The 16,832-nt window shown below is 37.4% G+C and overlaps 1 protein-coding gene across 1 annotated transcript in view; it reads right to left on the bottom strand.

The window, feature by feature from the left end:
* The window catches only part of Gbf1 (golgi brefeldin A resistant guanine nucleotide exchange factor 1), a 118,736-nt gene that overhangs the window by 96,439 nt on the left and 5,465 nt on the right, over window positions 1–16,832 (bottom strand). Inside the window, 2 exon segments of the mRNA XM_047554061.1 lie at window positions 9,013–9,079; window positions 10,030–10,135. Of these exon segments, the coding sequence (XP_047410017.1) occupies window positions 9,013–9,079; window positions 10,030–10,125 (163 nt within the window). The 5' untranslated portion in view covers window positions 10,126–10,135.

Below are 16,832 nucleotides of genomic sequence, written 5' to 3'. Positions count from 1 at the left end.
CAATAACAACAATGACAATAATGGAAGAAAGATCAGTAGAGTAGAGCAAGAGGATCAAGAACAGGAAGGAGGGTTGGGAAAGAAAGTAAAGGGGAATAAGATTGATAAAATTATGCTATGTGTATAAACAAATATAATGAATCCAACCATTATATAGAATTAAATACACCAATTTAAAAAAAACCTCATGTTTTATTTTTATTTTCTGCCACTTACTTATGTTTGAAAACAAAAAATAATCAGTGAAAAAATTCCCACCATTTTGGAGAAATCTCATTTGTTCCTACTTAGAGGATTTTTCCTAGTCCAGGACCCATCCCAGATAACATTGGAGTCCTTCTGATGTTTTTCCTCCCCAATTAATGTCCCTAAATATCCTTAGTCTCCAGCTTTCAAGTTGCTTTCCAGGACACCTGGAAGCAAGCTGCCTGGCAAACTACAGAAAACTCTTGCTCCCACAGTACATCTGGCCCTGCCTTTCCACCAAATCAAATGCCAATTATTGCCCTCTGATGTACAGGCTATCAGGCCACTTCCTGGATGCCCCCACTTCACACTGGGCCAGAAACTCAAGGCAATAATACGAGTTTCACAAACTGGCAAGTAATTGCTCAATAAGCGTGGAACAAGGAAAAGTCAGTTGTGATCTGTGCACATGTGGCAGCCCTTCATAATTCAACCTACAGTGGTAACAGAAGGCCGGTGTTACAGAAAAGACACTCAATGAGAAGCCAGCCAACAGGCAGCCAGGAGTGCTTGTCCATCTAAGTCCTGCAGGGTCCACAAAGAACAAAGGAAAAGAACAAAGTCCCCAAAACTACTGAAGAGCACCCTGAAGCAAAACAGAGTAAAAAGCAGTCACTGCTTTCCATTTATCACTCTTCTTTTTTTTTTTTTTTTTTTTTTTTTGGTACTGGAGATTGAATCGAGGAGCACTTAACCATCAAGCCACATTTATTTTGAGACAGGGTCTCACTAAGTTGCTTAGGGCCTCAATAAGTTGCTAAGGCTGGCTTTGAACTTGAGATCCTCCTGCCTCAGCCTCCCAAGTAGCTGGGATTATAGGCATGTGCCACCACACCTAGGTGTTTACCACTCTCTTAATAACATTATCTGTGCTGAAATAATCTAATCTACATTTTGTATTATACCTGATTTTATCTCCTAATGAATGCCAGGAGAGAAAAAAATGTACTCATCGTTTCCATAAACATATTCAATATCACTGCAGAAAATTAGGTGATCGATTACGTATTTATGAGCATAGAAAGGTGGTTATAGGTGGGGCAAGGCTGAAACAAAACTGTTCACTCTCTCTTTTAATCAATACTATACTTTGGCCAGGCATGATGGTGCATGCCTATAATCCCAGCTACTTGGGAAGCTAAGGCAGGAAGATGGCAAGTTCAAGTACAACCTGAACAATTTAGCAAGAGCCTATCTTAAAATAAAATAAAATAAAAGGGTCAGGATGTAGCTCAGTGGTAGAACACTTGCTTAGGATGTGTGAGGCCCTGGATTCAACGCCCCATACACACCAATCCCCCCAACACACATACACATACACACACACACACACACACACACACACACACACAAGACTGCACACTGAATTTCAAACATTTGGCTTCCAAAACCCTTCTGGCATCTGCTCTGAATTTGAGTGGGTGGAAAAGAAGGGGACTCTGCCTGCCTCCTTGTTAAAAACAAAACAGCTGGCTTTCTTTTTCCTTAACTGACTGCTGTCATGGCTAGCTGGCCATATACCCAGAGAGAAGTTTCAGGCCTCAGGCAAAAGAAGACAAAGGCAATGACAGGAACACCAGCAATTCTTGACCCCCACCATAGACCACACTGCTACACTACCCACTAATCTCTGCTATAAAGAAATCAGGTTTCTTTGCCTGTTTTTGAGAGCTAAGCTGTTAAGAATGTTCTTTCCTCTTTTTTCCACAACTCCATTTCTGATAGATGTAGTATAAAATGTGCCCAACAGACTAGTTTTGATGGCTAAGTGTGACTGGGTATTAGGGAGAGAAAAAGAGAAAGCTGGACCCATGAGAAGTCAGACTAGGTGCCATCATTTCTAATCCTGAGTATGAGACAAATGTTTGGGAAAACTTTTTGGTTTACAAGTATCAAATGAAGAAGGTTTAGAGGTCATTTGGGGAAGGTCCAAGCAAAAAGAAATAACAAAGTAAAAATCATCAAAATACTGGCCTCTTAGAACCACCTTATTGATATGAATATTCACTAAGGAAAAAAAGAATCAAAGCCAGGCACCGTGGCACATGCTTGTAATCCCAGTGACTTGGGAGGCTAAGGCAGGATTACAAGTTTGAGGCCAACTCAGCAACTTAATGAGGCCCTAAGTAACTCAGCAAGACCATGTCTCAAAATAAAAAACAAAAGGAAGCATACCTTTATTTTCTCTAACTGTGCTGAAATGTCCACATTAGAACAATGTCCAAGTTGGAACATTAGGGAGAGTCTAGTCACTCTTTTTTGGAGAGAGAGGAGGAGAGGGGGGCATGGTCTTGCTATGTTGCTCAGCTATCCTCAATTGATCCTCCTGCCTCAGCCTCCCGAGTAGCTGGGACTACAGGTGCATACCACCATGCCCAGTTATCAAATCATACTCTAACATGCCAACGGTCTCCAAACAAATATAGTCTTCTACTACAAACCAAAAGAGCAAAAGAAGAGCATAGGAAACAGATACTTTTATAACTTTGCCCACCCTTACCTCCCCCAGCATTCAGCTCTTTACATAAATTTGTCTACCAAATTTTATCATACTTGATTCTTTCAGTCTCCTCTTAGGACTTGAATAATACACAGGTTCAACTTCAAGTGGGACAAGCCAATAATTCATTCAATCTTTTAAGCATGATGATTAATGATGATCACACACACACACACACACACACACACACACACATGTATTACTCTAATCTGCAAACTATAGACCCCTGTAGAAAAAAAATGATAGAAAAAAAATGAAACTGCATTCAATCGCTAGGCAAACTCTCTACCACTGAGCCACAACCCCAGCCCATATACGCACTCTTAATCTTTTTCCTGAGAGTGACTCTAAAAATCTCTTTTCCCTACACTTTCCCATCTTCCAAACGAAACCTGAGGTCTGAGGCATTCTTAAACAGTTTCATTTCTACTTAGGTGGTTATTTCTAAAAGGCCTAGGTCAGACAGGTGTTAAGTCATAGTTCCTCCCAGGTTGACTTCCAGACTCTGTTTAAATGTTCTCTGAAAACCTCTGGAGGTTAGATGGACTCAAACCTCATAGCTCAGATTCTGAACTCACAAAGCGTGAGACACACTGTACCCTACAGGTGTGTTTGTCCAGGATAAACTATATTTAAATAAATTCCTAACACATTCACTTTCTCTGAGCACCTGCTCCTCTCAAACTCAAGTACATCATTTCTTGCTGTCCCAATAAGCACAGTAAAGAAATATCTATACCTCAGAATCACTCTATACAACCCACTAATGTCTCTGGGGATATCTAAATTCTGGCCATAAGAGTTTAATGTAAGAAAGTCAAATAAAAAAACATTTAAGTTATCATCATAAGTCATTTACTCAACTTGTTATGCAGGAATAAGAAAAGATGGCCATAGATTGCTCTTACCCCTGTCATTCATTTCATACCTGATAGGGATCACTGAGCATACAGTGGAGTCCACAAAGGTTAGATTTGGAATCGTGAGACAGTCAACACTCTTGTAAAATATGAGGCTAGAAATTTGACTGTTGTTTTCTTTTGACCATTACAGACTCAATGCCTAAATGCCTAAAAAAAATGCTGGGTATGTAGCAGATATTCAATAAGTATTGGTTAGAAGCAACTCAATAATGCAGGCCTTGAAGGAATTCAAATCTTGGGGAATCCCAGAGAAAAGGTTCCAAAAAGTTAGAAGATAAAATGAGTGCTTATAATGGGCCGTTAGAGCTTAATCTTACATTGAGTATCCCCAATCTTGACAAATAAAACTTCACATTAAGTTCTTAGTACTAAAAAGGCAAACTCCTTAACTGTCCACTGACCCAGACACACACATACACATGGACACACAAATGCCACTAAGAAATCTTCCTCAAGCCTGGCTCTGAAGGTTTTAATATCATTAAGAGGTAATCCCATAAGAGAAAATTTTGGTTGTGATACTTTTAGAATGTTCTCTTCCTTCTGCAAATCAAATTTTCTAGAAAAGAATCTCTTTGTAGAGATCTAAGTTCAAAGACCGAGGACAAGACAGTCTAAATCTGGAAACAAATGACCACAGACACCACCACAAAACACACCATGAACACTGGATAAAATATACTAATGCTTGCAAGGACTTATCTAGTCTGGGAACAAACTGACCAAAGACCACAGTCCGTGTCAGTCAGAACCATTCCTCTAAACGGTCTGCTCTTCTCAGACCTAAAACCAAGAACAGTATCAAATATGCAGATATTTTACTTTACTTTCCATGTCCCTAGTCTATGCTACAGATCTTACCACATGGTCTAACTGTACAACTGAACATAACTCTAATATGCAAGAGTTCCACAACGTTGCTAGAAGACTAAAAGGAAATGTATCTTTGGAATCTACCCACAGTAGGGCTTGGGCAGATATAAGAAAGAAGCAGTGGCCCTTCCACCCCTAAGTGCAGGTCACCCTAGCCCTACAGGCAGCACAGAGTTAACTACCCACCCGCTCTGAGAAGCACAAAGGTACATCACTGCAACATGCCTAACATTTACATTGCCTCTCTCTGCTCATTAAACAGGTTTTGGTTAAATAATGAACAAACTGTATTACAGACTCCGATGAGAATTCCAAAATTATAAATCAACTGGGAAAGCCCAAAGGGGCAGACAGACAGGGAGGGGGGAGAAGGATAATATTGACTAATATAAAGGGCGCAGCTTGACAGTGGATATTCCTGCCACACCTGATCAAACACACTCCGTGGGGGGAGGGGAAAGAGAGCAAGAGAGGGGAGATGGGACAAGACAGCCTGAAATTTGCATCCGGAAAAGATTAAAACGGATTCTTTGGGGATAGAGAAAATACATAATATATATTACTATAAATGCAAAACTGTACTAAAAGCTAACTCAAATGTCAAAGATTACAGCTTGAATAAATTTAAATATAAAAGCCATGTGCTTCCTTGAGTTAATGAGAGAGACATAAAAGGACAAACTGGGCCAGGAGGCTGAACAGAGCCTTATGCTGCCTTTGCTGGGCAATGGGTCCAAAGCACAGCAGCATCTACACTCAAAGCCTTCCTACCAGAGTTCAGACACATGAGAAAGAACTGTGAATCCATTGCCTTTGCAGCCTACATTTGTAGTTTTAAACACTGAACTGTAAAGCGGGGTATGGTAATGCATGCTTGTAATCCCAGCTACTCAAGGGGCTAAGACAGGAGGATCATGGTAGCCCAAAAATTCGAGGACAATATAGTGAAAAGACCTCTTTTTAAAAAAATAAAATAAAATAAACTGGGGTTGTAGCTCAGTGGTAAAGCACTTGCCTAGCACGTGTGAGGCACGGGGTTTTACCTTCAGCATAACATAAAAAATAAATAAATTAATTAATTAATTAAAAGGTATAAAAAATTAATAAAAATTTTTTAAAAATAAACTATAACTCATATACCTTAAAATTTAGCCTTATAAATTATACAATGCAATGGTTTCTTGTATTTTAACAAAGTTGTACCACCATCACTACTATCTAATTCTATAATACCAGATTCTAAATCTAATTCGTTACCCCAAAAGAATTCTGTACCCCTCACAGCCCTAGCAACCACACATCTGCTTTGACTCTTTCAGAATAACCTCCTAAAAGGATTCATAAGAGAACTTAAAAGACCAAACAAAGGAGAGCAATTCAGTCTCTCTCACTGGTGGTAAGCTAGGGTCTTACCCAAAATAATGATATACAAACTTTGCTCTTTGACAGCTTTTTTCTCCCAACCTTCTTTTCAGATTTGGTATGAGACTATTCTACTACTCTAAATAGTACAAAGCATGAAGTCATCATGAAGTTTGGACAAATAATGACTGCAAGTGTGGTCCAAAGACACGTATCTGTGACAATGAATAATTGATATGGATTTAGCCAACCTTACTGGAAACAATGAACTTATTTCCTTCACAATCATCAAATAACATACCTAAAGGAGTAGAAAGTACCTAAAGGGGCTGGGATTGTAGCTCAGTGGTGGAGCACTTGCCTAGCACGCGTGTTAGGCATTGGGTTCGATCCTTAGCACCACATAAAAATAAATAAATAAAGGTATTGTGTCCATCTACAAAAAAAAAAAGAGTAGAAAGTACCTATGTACTTAAAGATCCTCTGACAATGGGTTTAGGGGTATAACCATTGACAGAGTGTTTGCCTAGCATATGCAAGGCCCTGGGTTAGATCCCCAGCACACACACACACACACACACACACACACAAATTTTCTCTGATGGTTTATAAGGAAAACAAATCTGATAACATCCAATGAACCACCTATTTCCAACAATATTTTTACCAGCAGACAGCCTAGAAAGGTTTTGCAAAAAAGGGACCAAGTCCAAGTCAGTTTCATGAGTTAAACTAGACGGAAGTCTTAGAATTCCTGCCATCCCTCCTCCAATCTAAGTGGTAAACTATAACCAGGCACATAAGACAGGCACAATTCCTTCTGTTTCTCTCTCCAAGTTCAAAACCATTTCCCAGCCTTCTACCATTAACAAGCTTCCAGGAAAGCTATCCTCCTGACACTGCCAATCAGAAAAATCTGTTTGTTTCTGCAAAAGAAACAAAAAATTGGTCATGGACTGTGGACCACAGGGACAGCTGACCCATGAACCTGCTCCTGGAAGCCAAAACTGGGGGGGGGGGGGGGGGGGGGGTGCGGTCAGACCCAATCTGAAAACCATGAAATAAATGCTCTATTTTGGGTCTACTCTGTCATTTTCTCAAGTAGGTAATATGCTAAAACCCAGGAACTAGGGGGCAAGGTTGGCAGACACCAGCTCAATATCTGTCACAGCTGTTGGCCTTGGAAAACCCTACCATCTTCCCTCTCACTTTAGGGGAAAGCTTCGAAACACACAGTTATGCTCCTAGTACCACTGACAGAACTGACTCATCAACACATTCTGATTCATTAGTTCCAAGCAGCAGATAATCTGACTGGATTTCCAACCCAAGGACATAAGAAAGTTAGGCAGCAGACTCAACTATAATAGCTTTTAATAGAGACCATGGATGGTTTACTCACCACAAGTACGGTCTCTTATAATAGAACCTTTTACTATGTATAAGATAATTACCAAGTGATTCCAATTATATTAAATTGTTTAACCCTCTTAATAGCTATTAGAAAGATAGTACTCTTAATTCTAGCCAACTGAAAAGAATTACAAGTCTCCACTCACTATATTTTCTTTCTAATTGGGATATGTAAGTTTTATCTGTAAAATTCTTTTAGAAGTATGCAAACAGCCAAACTTTTTAAAGCAGCCAAGTCATTTACAATACAAATCATAAAATAAGAACATGTCCCCAATAGCAGCATCAACCCTGCTAACTAGCTAATAATCATTTCTCTTTTAGTCCTTTCTTGACTAACCTTTCCAGAGATTTCTCTTTTTTGGAGGGGGTACTGAGGATTGAACTCAGGGGCACTCAACCACTGAGCCACATCCTCAGCGCCCCCACCAATTTTTTTTTTTTTTAATTTTTTGTAGTTGTAGATGGACAGAATGCCTTTATTTTTATCTTGTGCTAAGGATTGAACCCAGTGCTTCACATACACTAGGTAAGCACTCTGCCTCTGAGTCCCAGCCCCAGCCCTTCTCAGTCCATTTTTGTATTTTACTTAGAAACATGGTCTCTGAGTTGCTTAGTACCTCACTGTTGCTGAGACTGGCTTCTAAAGCTTTTACAAGCTTTCAGTGAATTTTTTTCCTTTACAGAAAACATTTAAAGAAACCTTAGATAACTTCAGACCATGTTCAGGAAAGTAAAAAGAAATTTTCTCCAGATCTTCTCCCAAGTTTTTCATGAAAGGAAAATTCTTGTTTATTGTTTGTTTAATTTGTAGAAGTCTAAACACCATGGTCAGATGTGCCACTAGATAGCAACATTCCAGGGTTACATCACAGGAGCCCTACCACCTCGAGAAATGCATAAGTATTCAGACTTTCTGCCTCGCCCATACTCAAACACAAACACTATAAGGCACTTCACGTATACATTTTCCTCTAATTATAAATACAGAAACAATGCAGAACAGGAATGAACACTAAATCAGTGTCAGAGCCTGGATGCTAGTTTTAATTCCACTTCTAAGGATTAACTAAATCACTTTAAACCTCTCTGGGCTTCACTTTCTTTTATAATAGGGGGACATCTACCATGCCTCCCTCACAGGTTTGTGTAAAAGTTCAATAAGGGTAATAAATGTGAAAGTGACTTTGAAAACACTTAACGTGAATATTACATAAAATTTATTATGATTAGGAAAAGAGGACGAAAACAAAAGGGCAAAAGACTCTGGGAACATAGGAAGACTGAAAGACCATGAAGGAAGAAAGTAATGCAATAAACCAGGGATTGGCAACTACACCCAAGGGCTAAATCTGACTTGCAGATTTTTTTCTTTTCAAAGGAAAGATTATGGGGCTAGGGTTGTGGCTCAGTGGCAGAGCCCTTGCCTAGCACGTACAAGGCACTGGGTGGATTCTCAGTACCACATAAAAATAAATAAAATAAAGGCCTACTACCAATTAAAAAAAAAAAAAAAGATATATTGCTTATTCATTTATGTATTACCTATGGCTGCTTTTGAGGTACAAAGGCACGTTGAGTAGATGCACAGTTACATATGGCCCACAAAGCCTAAAATACTTACCATATGATCCTTTATAGAAAAAGTTTTATCTATCCCAGTATAAGTAATCTTACCTAGGTGTTGAGACTTACCTGTTATATTGTTTAAAACTTCCTTTAGGTGACTAAAACTATGCAGCAGAGGATCCCGTTCTTCATCCTGTAGATTACAAAGATCAAGAAAAAAAAGTCATTATTGGGCCAAAGGAAGAAAAATAAAATAAAGGATAGATCAAGGGAACAGGGATTGAACCCAGGGATGCTTAACCACAAAGCCACATCTCTAGCCCCTTTTATTTTTCAAGACAGGGTCTCGCTAAATTGCTGAGTTGCTGAGGCTGGCCTCAAGCTTGAGATCCTCCTGCCTTAGCCTCCAGAGTCACTGGGATTACAGGCACCCAGCCTCCTCTCCTGCATACTCATTATGTGATTACACATATTCATTTCAAAGACATTCTTGATTCCATTTTCACTTCTAAGACAGTCTGTTTTTGTAAATGAACATGAGAAAATTTCAAACACACTTACCAAGTGTTTATACACATTTACCAAGTTGGAAAGTTCTAAATTTGTTCCTATAACTGTGCCAAAAATTGCTTACACAACACTACGAAAAAAAAATCCTTATACATATAACCAAAAAGTGAACCTTATAACAGGTAACTTTTTACTCATCTGATGGGCAAAAAATGGCCTGCTCTTACTCAGATGTTTGCTGAATGCCCTGTAAAGAGTATCATCAGCAAGTCATACTCTATGTATCAATAATTAAACTAATTTATATGAATAAGATACCTAATTATAATCCTTGAAAATTAGAAGATAGGAATCTTTCTGACATTTTTAGACATATTAAAGCAGTCCCAAGTACCACCTTAGGTCATTTATAAAAATAACTTGAAGAAGAATGGTATTACCTTTAAAGTTCAATAGAAAAAAAGAGTCTATAAATTTGATGTTGGTTGAATAAAACAGATATCCTTTAAACCAAGAATGACTCTGAATTTCTATTACTCTCTATTATGACTAGGAACTTGATTACTTTTTTTAACCAAGGGCCAGATTCCCCACAAATCAGTAACCAGACTCTCTTGCCCATTCCCCACTTACCAGTGGTGTATGGGTGCTCCATCGGGCATTTCGTTTGATGGCCCCAACCACAATGTTAATTTCCCCTTGAATGATGTAAATATTCTTATCCACCATCCTGGCAAACCTACCAAGATAGTTAAGAGAAATGTCTGGTTAATATTTGATTACCCAGCTAGGTATGGTAGTGTACAGCTATTTTGGAGACAAAGCCAAGAGGTTCATAAGTCTAAGAAAAGCCTGGGCATCTCAAAAGAAAATAGAGCTGGCAACAAACAATAAAGCACCCCTGGGTTCAATCCCTGGTGCCAAAAAATAAAATAAAATAGAGTTGGGCATGGTGGCACATGCCTGTAATCCCAGCAGCTCAGGAGGCTGAGGCAGGAGGATTGCGAGTTCAAAGTCAGCCTCAGCAAAAAGCAAGGCACTAAACAACTCAATGAGACCCTGTCTCTATATAAAATACAAAACATGGTTGGAGATGTGTCTCAGTGGTTGAGTGCCCCTGAGTTCAATCCCCAGTACCCCAAAACAATAAATAAAAAAATAAAATAGAAAGGGCTGGGGAGGCAGCTCAGTGGTAGAGCACTTGTCTAGTATGTGTGAGGCCCTGGGTTCAAGTCCCAGTTATGCAAAGGAAAAAAAATGATTTTTTTTGGTTACCCAGAGCATATCTACGTATAAAATCAGTAAACATATCAGGTTATTAGAAATGTGATTTAACTTTTCAGTACCAAGATTTTCTACCTGTAATACTAAGATGAATGAAGTCTATCTTATGTTTTGAATCCTACTACCTGGGCTCTCTCAGAGGTCTCTGTAAGTTCAGAGATGTTTAAGATAACAACCCAAAAGTCATCAATCTAAAAATTTATCAAAGGCAACTTAACACTCTTTAGCAAGCACGTCAGATTCTTCAGTCAATTGTTCTCAAAGTTCTATGATGTCTTTAAGTAAGCAGGTACAATTGTGATAATAACTTGTTAAAAATAATATTTCAGCCAGGCACGGTGACACATGCCAGTAATCCCAGTGGCTCAGGAGGCTGAGGCAGGAGGATCTCAAGTTCAAAGCTAGCCTCAGTGATAGTGAGGCACTAAGCAACGCAGTGAGACCCTGTCTCCAACTAAAATACAAAATAGGGCTGGGGATGTGGTTCAGTGGTCAAGTGCCCCTAAATTCAATCCCTGGTACCAAACAATAACAATAACAATAATAATATTTCAAAACTTTCTTTTGTTCTCTTTTTAAAATCTACTTAATAAAGTAACAATGAAGATTCAGGTTATAAGAAAAGAATTAAAGTTGTTAAGGATAACCTTGATTTTGAACCACAGCTGTTTGTCGTTTTTTTTTGTTTGTTTGTTTGTTTGTTTTCTTTGTGGTATTGGGAATCAAATCCAGGGCCTCATGAATGCTAGGCTAGCACTCTACCACTGAGCAACACTGCCAGTCCTGGAAGCATAGGTACAATGTCAGCTTAAAGACTGCATCCATTCTGATAAGTAAGTTCCAGAAAACTGGACATGACCTTTGAAAAGTCCTAAGAACTCAGGTTCACGTACTTACAGGAGGAAATCTCTAATAAGACTGAAAGTAAATGCTTTTAAAAACTGCTTTATATCAATCTCTGAAATTAAGCTGAAATACTATTTCAGTATTTTAAGTACTCCCAAGTGAAATACTTAAGGGTTTTCTCTGCTGCCTGGAATAATACTTAGAAAAGATATTTGTTTTCCCAGATGAAAATATTAAAACACAGAATTTCTTCTTAGCATAGAGAAAATCCTAGGAGTATGTAACACCGACCTTTCCACTTTTCATTATTTAGAAACCCTCCCCAGAAAGACAAAACTTAATAAAACAGAAAAGAGGGAAAAAGATAGGGAGAGATACAGTTAGACAAACAAGCTAAAGGAGGTAAAAACAATAAGGCTATTTATTGGGTGTGGAAAAAAGAAAGTCCACCTACTATGCATAAAGCAACTTCAGAGTGTAAAGATAAAAAGCAAAAAAGACATGGAAAGAGTTCAGACATATTGCAAAGTGGAAAAAAAATTATATGACTCTATGTTGCCATGTATGTAAAAACCAACCAACCTACCATACACAAAATATATTTTTATTTTTTTAAATATGTAATATACAATAAGATAAAGATATAGCTGGGCACAGGGGCGCTCACCTGTAATCCCAGCGGACTGGGAGGCTGAGGCAGGAGAATCTCAAGTTCAAAGCCAGTGTCAGCAACTGTGAGGCACTAAGCAACTCAGCGAGACCCTGTCTTTAAATAAAATACAAAAAAGGGCTAGGGATGTGGCTCAGTGGTTAAGCACTGATGGGTTCAATTGCTGGTACCAAAAAAAAAAAAAAAGGTAATATAACAGCCAGTACCCAGGGTTAACTGTACAACTAAAGTTTCTGTTATTCTCCCTAATCATAGCCTCTTTTGCCATAAATCTGATGTTATTAAATCCTTACAATGTTTTATACTTTTGCTTCACAGATACAAGTCTTTAAACAATATTTAGTATTATTCTGAGTGCTTTTATTTTTATTTCTTATTTCTGGTACTGAGAATTGAATCCATGGACAGTTTACCACTGAGCTACATCCCAATCCCTTTTTAGTTTTTTGCAACAAGACAAGGTCTTGCTAAGTTGTTTAGGTCCTTGCTAAATTGTTGAGGCTGGCCTTGAACTAGTGATCCTCCTGCCTCAACCTCCCCAGATACTGGGATTATAGGTGTGAGCCACTGTGCCCAGCTCTGTATGCTTTTATATTCAACTGGAGATAATCCTGTGTTGGCAGATTCTTACAAATCATTCCAGAGAACTATTCCATATTCACATAATTAGGAAGGAGACACACTATGAAAGAGTTCTTTTCTCATTCTTTAAATTTGTTTCTATTTTATTTCTTGGTTCTTCTCCTCAGAAGAGAACACTGTTGTACATTCTCCTAATGGAGCATTCTTGGAAGAGAACATTATTAAGTTCCTAGAGTTTTTCTTCTATAAGCCCTTTTCCCTTAAAATATTATGTTTCTGAGTCACCATTTGATAAGTTTAGTTATTTATTTCACAGGTACATATATAGATATATAAATACAGGATAAAGAGTCTGGGCAGATATACCTAAACTCATAGATCACAGTTATCTCTAGAGAAGGTACTGTGAAATAAGAGTATATAAACGTAGAATATTTTAGCTTTATCTGTAATGTTTTAATTTTACAAGGAAAATACTCTATCATCTATATAATTAAACATTAATAATGATAAAAGAGATAAAATATTATTTCTATCCTTGAGGTATTTTATAGAGTTTAGTGGAGTCTGAAATAAAACTGAGGTATAGCCAAAGAAATTGAGAAAAAAACGCACCCTTAAAGCAGCTCAATTTGCATGTTTTTTATAAGATGAGGCCTCTAGAAAGTTAAAAGTATGAAAACCACCATATAAAGAAAAAAAAAAATTGGCATAAATTTTTTTCCAGGCCTACATCTCCCCCAATCTACAAGAGAATCCAACACAGACAACATTTGTGTTAATGACAATTTTAAGAAAGGACTTGGTTAGGCCCTAAAGACTATTTGCTTTCCAAAAACGCTAGGAACTCAATAATGTTCTCTTCCAAGAATGCTCCATGAAGAGAATGTACAACAGTGTTCTCTTCTGAGGAGAAGAACCAAGAAATAAAATAGAAACAAATTTAAAGAATGAGAAAAGAACTCTTTCATAGTGTGTCTCCTTCCTAATTATGTGAATATGGAATAGTTCTCTGGAATGATTTGTAAGAATCTACCAACACAGGATTATCTCTAGGGAAATGAATCCAGTGACTGGGGACTGGTTAACTGAAGACAAGAGTGAGAGGAAGGTTGACTTTTCTCTGTATATTCTTTTGTATCTTTTGAATTTTTTGTCACAAACATATTACTTATTTTTAAATTTTAATTAACTGATTTTTTAAATTAATAAGCTAAGTAGTTGTGTTATTCCAAATGCCAAAGACTAAAAGCAGTAATCAAAACTAAATTTTACTTCAGTCAATCAGATAATACTTAGTACACATTAAGTGAACAAGGCAAAATAATCCAGGATTATCCCTATCCACTCACTAGATATTCCAAAAGGAATTTATAATCTAGTTAGGATTAGGTAATAAAAAAATATACATATGCACGGAAACACATATATCTCCAATAATAGTGGTGTACAGGGGCTAGAGGCGTAGCTCAGTGGTAGAGCACTTGCCTAGTATGTGTGAGGGTCCTGGGTTCAATCCTCCACCACAAATAAATTAATGAAATAAAGGTATTCTGGGGGCTGAGGTTGTGGCTCATTTGCAGAGCACTTGCTTGGCATGCATGAGGTCCTGGGTTCAATCCTCAGCACCACATATAAATAAATAAATAAGTAAAATAAAGGTTCATTGACAACTAAAAACAATATAAATTTTTAAAAAATAAAATAAAGGTATTGTGTCCATTTACAACTAAAAATGATTTTTTTAAAAATGGTATACAGTATTATAGCAGTGAAGTCAAGAAAATAACTTCTGGTGGAGGACCACAGAAAGGAAACTAAAAAACAGAATTCAAACAGTCAAAAATGTAAGGAAGAAACGGTAAAAGTGAAGGCTTATAGTGGGAAAATTCAATATGTATTTAGGGGATCATGCTTATTCCAGATAGTTTGGAACATTACTCCTAGGGAAGTAATGGAAGGTAAAGTTAAAAAAGCAAGCAAGGGACATATCATAAAGCATCCTGAATGTATAGTTATTATTCAGTCTATAGACTGAATACCCATCACTGTGAAAAAAAAAAAAATGTGAAGGCCCTAGGAGAGACACCAGTAAGAAGCTAAATAAGAAAACATAATTTTTCTTTCACAAAAAACATTCCCAACTGAAAGAAACAAAACAACACTACACCGCAAATTTTAACAAAAGTGTCAATGGGTCCAGTTGAGATCTAATAGGACCTATGTGCTGCTTGGAAGGCTTCCTGGAGGAATAAATTTTGAACTGGGAACCCACCTGAAGGTAATCAACCCAACATTTGATCAAAATTCATTAGGTACCAAAAGCTATCAATTTCCTAAGACAGCAAAGATCTAGCCCAAAAAACACTGTATAAAGCTTCTCAGTAAGAAAGGAACATCTTCAAGGACTATGAAGTTTTGCCTAATATCTCCTCACCCAGGGAATCTCCTAAAGGAAGCCTCCTTCAGGCTTCAAATGGGAAGCTCTGACTTGTTACCTAGCAGCCAATGGCTGAGAATCCCTCATTACAAAGTCACAAAAGGCCTGCAGAAACCTCATATCAGTATGGTAGAAAAGAATTTAAAGTTTATATCATGTCAGAAATAATATGAGAAGGAACAACCAAATACAAGTCAACTAATATCCCTAAACCACTGGCCCAGATACTCTGAGCAAAATGTGTCCTTCGAAAACAATATCTGCTTAAAGCTGGGCAATCCCCTAGTGCTTTGAGGCATCCCAGTTACCCCAATGAATTCAAAGAGAAGGAATCCCTGAAACCAAAAGCAGTAGAAACAAAAATAAGTTGGATCCTTACTCTATGGAATACTAAATTTTTTTCTTCAAATTAATTAGATTTAAAGGTGAAAAAGCAAAAGTTGAGAACTTTTATAATATAATTTTTATAAACCCAGCTCAGGGGAGAAGTACCTAGACAGGAAACAAAAAGTACACCCTTAAGAAAATAGCAAATTCAAACATGTTAGAATTAAAGACATTTATTCAGAAGACAACAGAGAAAAGAGGAAAATGAGCTAGGCACAGCAACTTTGAAGGCTGAGGAAGGAAGATCCCAAGTTCAAAGTCAGCCCAAGCAACTTAGTGAGACCTGTCTCAAAAAAATAAAATGGGCTGGAGATGTGGCTCTGTGATTAACAACCCTGGGTTCAATCCACAGTACCAAAAAATTAAAAATAAAAAAGAGGAAAATGATGTCATAACCTGGGAGAAAAGATTTGTATCACATATAAAGGAGAAATACTCCAAATATATAATAACTGCTACAAAACTAAAAGAAATAGATACATAATCCATCCCCTAAATTATCATGAGACTTGTAGGAACAGACAGTTTACAGAATAGGAAATATAAACAGCAAATAAATACACAAAAAGATTATTAGTTTCAGTAATGATCAGAAAGATTATAATGAGATCATTTTACACCCCAGAATAGAAACAAAATTATAACTGATTATACTAAAGAGTTGGTAAAAATGCAGACCAAGTAGTTAGCAAGTACCTAAATTGATACAGCCAATTTGGATAACAATTTGGCATTGTTTTATAAAGTTAAAGAACTTCATATCCTATATCTCAGCAATTCCATTTCTAGAACTAGACTCCAGAGAAACACACAAAAACTCTAGTAATGGCAGGGGAACTAATAGGGTCCTGCATATGTCCATGCAGCGTCAGTTTTGGTGACATTCTGATTTTTAAGCTTCATGGGAGGCAATGATGCCTCATATATGATATATATATATATTTTTTTTTTTAGATATATTTGTTGGTTGTAGGTGTACACAATTCCTTTATTTTTATGTGGTGCTGGGTATCTAACCCAGGGCCTCATGCATGCTAGGCGAGCACTCTTACCACTGAGCCACAACCCCAGTCCCTATATTCTTTATATGTATAAAATAGACCATAAGTATTTCTTTCGTTTTGAAGTCATGGTTTTGTTGTCTCTATGTCTTTATGCATGTTGTTCCCTTTCTGTCTTGAATTTTTTTTTTTCCCCATTCTTATCCACCTGGTAAATCCTTACTTA

This window comes from Sciurus carolinensis, chromosome 5, assembly GCF_902686445.1.
Source record: "Sciurus carolinensis chromosome 5, mSciCar1.2, whole genome shotgun sequence".
NCBI lineage: Eukaryota > Metazoa > Chordata > Mammalia > Rodentia > Sciuridae > Sciurus > Sciurus carolinensis.
The sequence above is the reverse complement of the archived record's forward strand: the minus strand, read 5'-3'. Positions and strand labels throughout refer to the sequence as shown.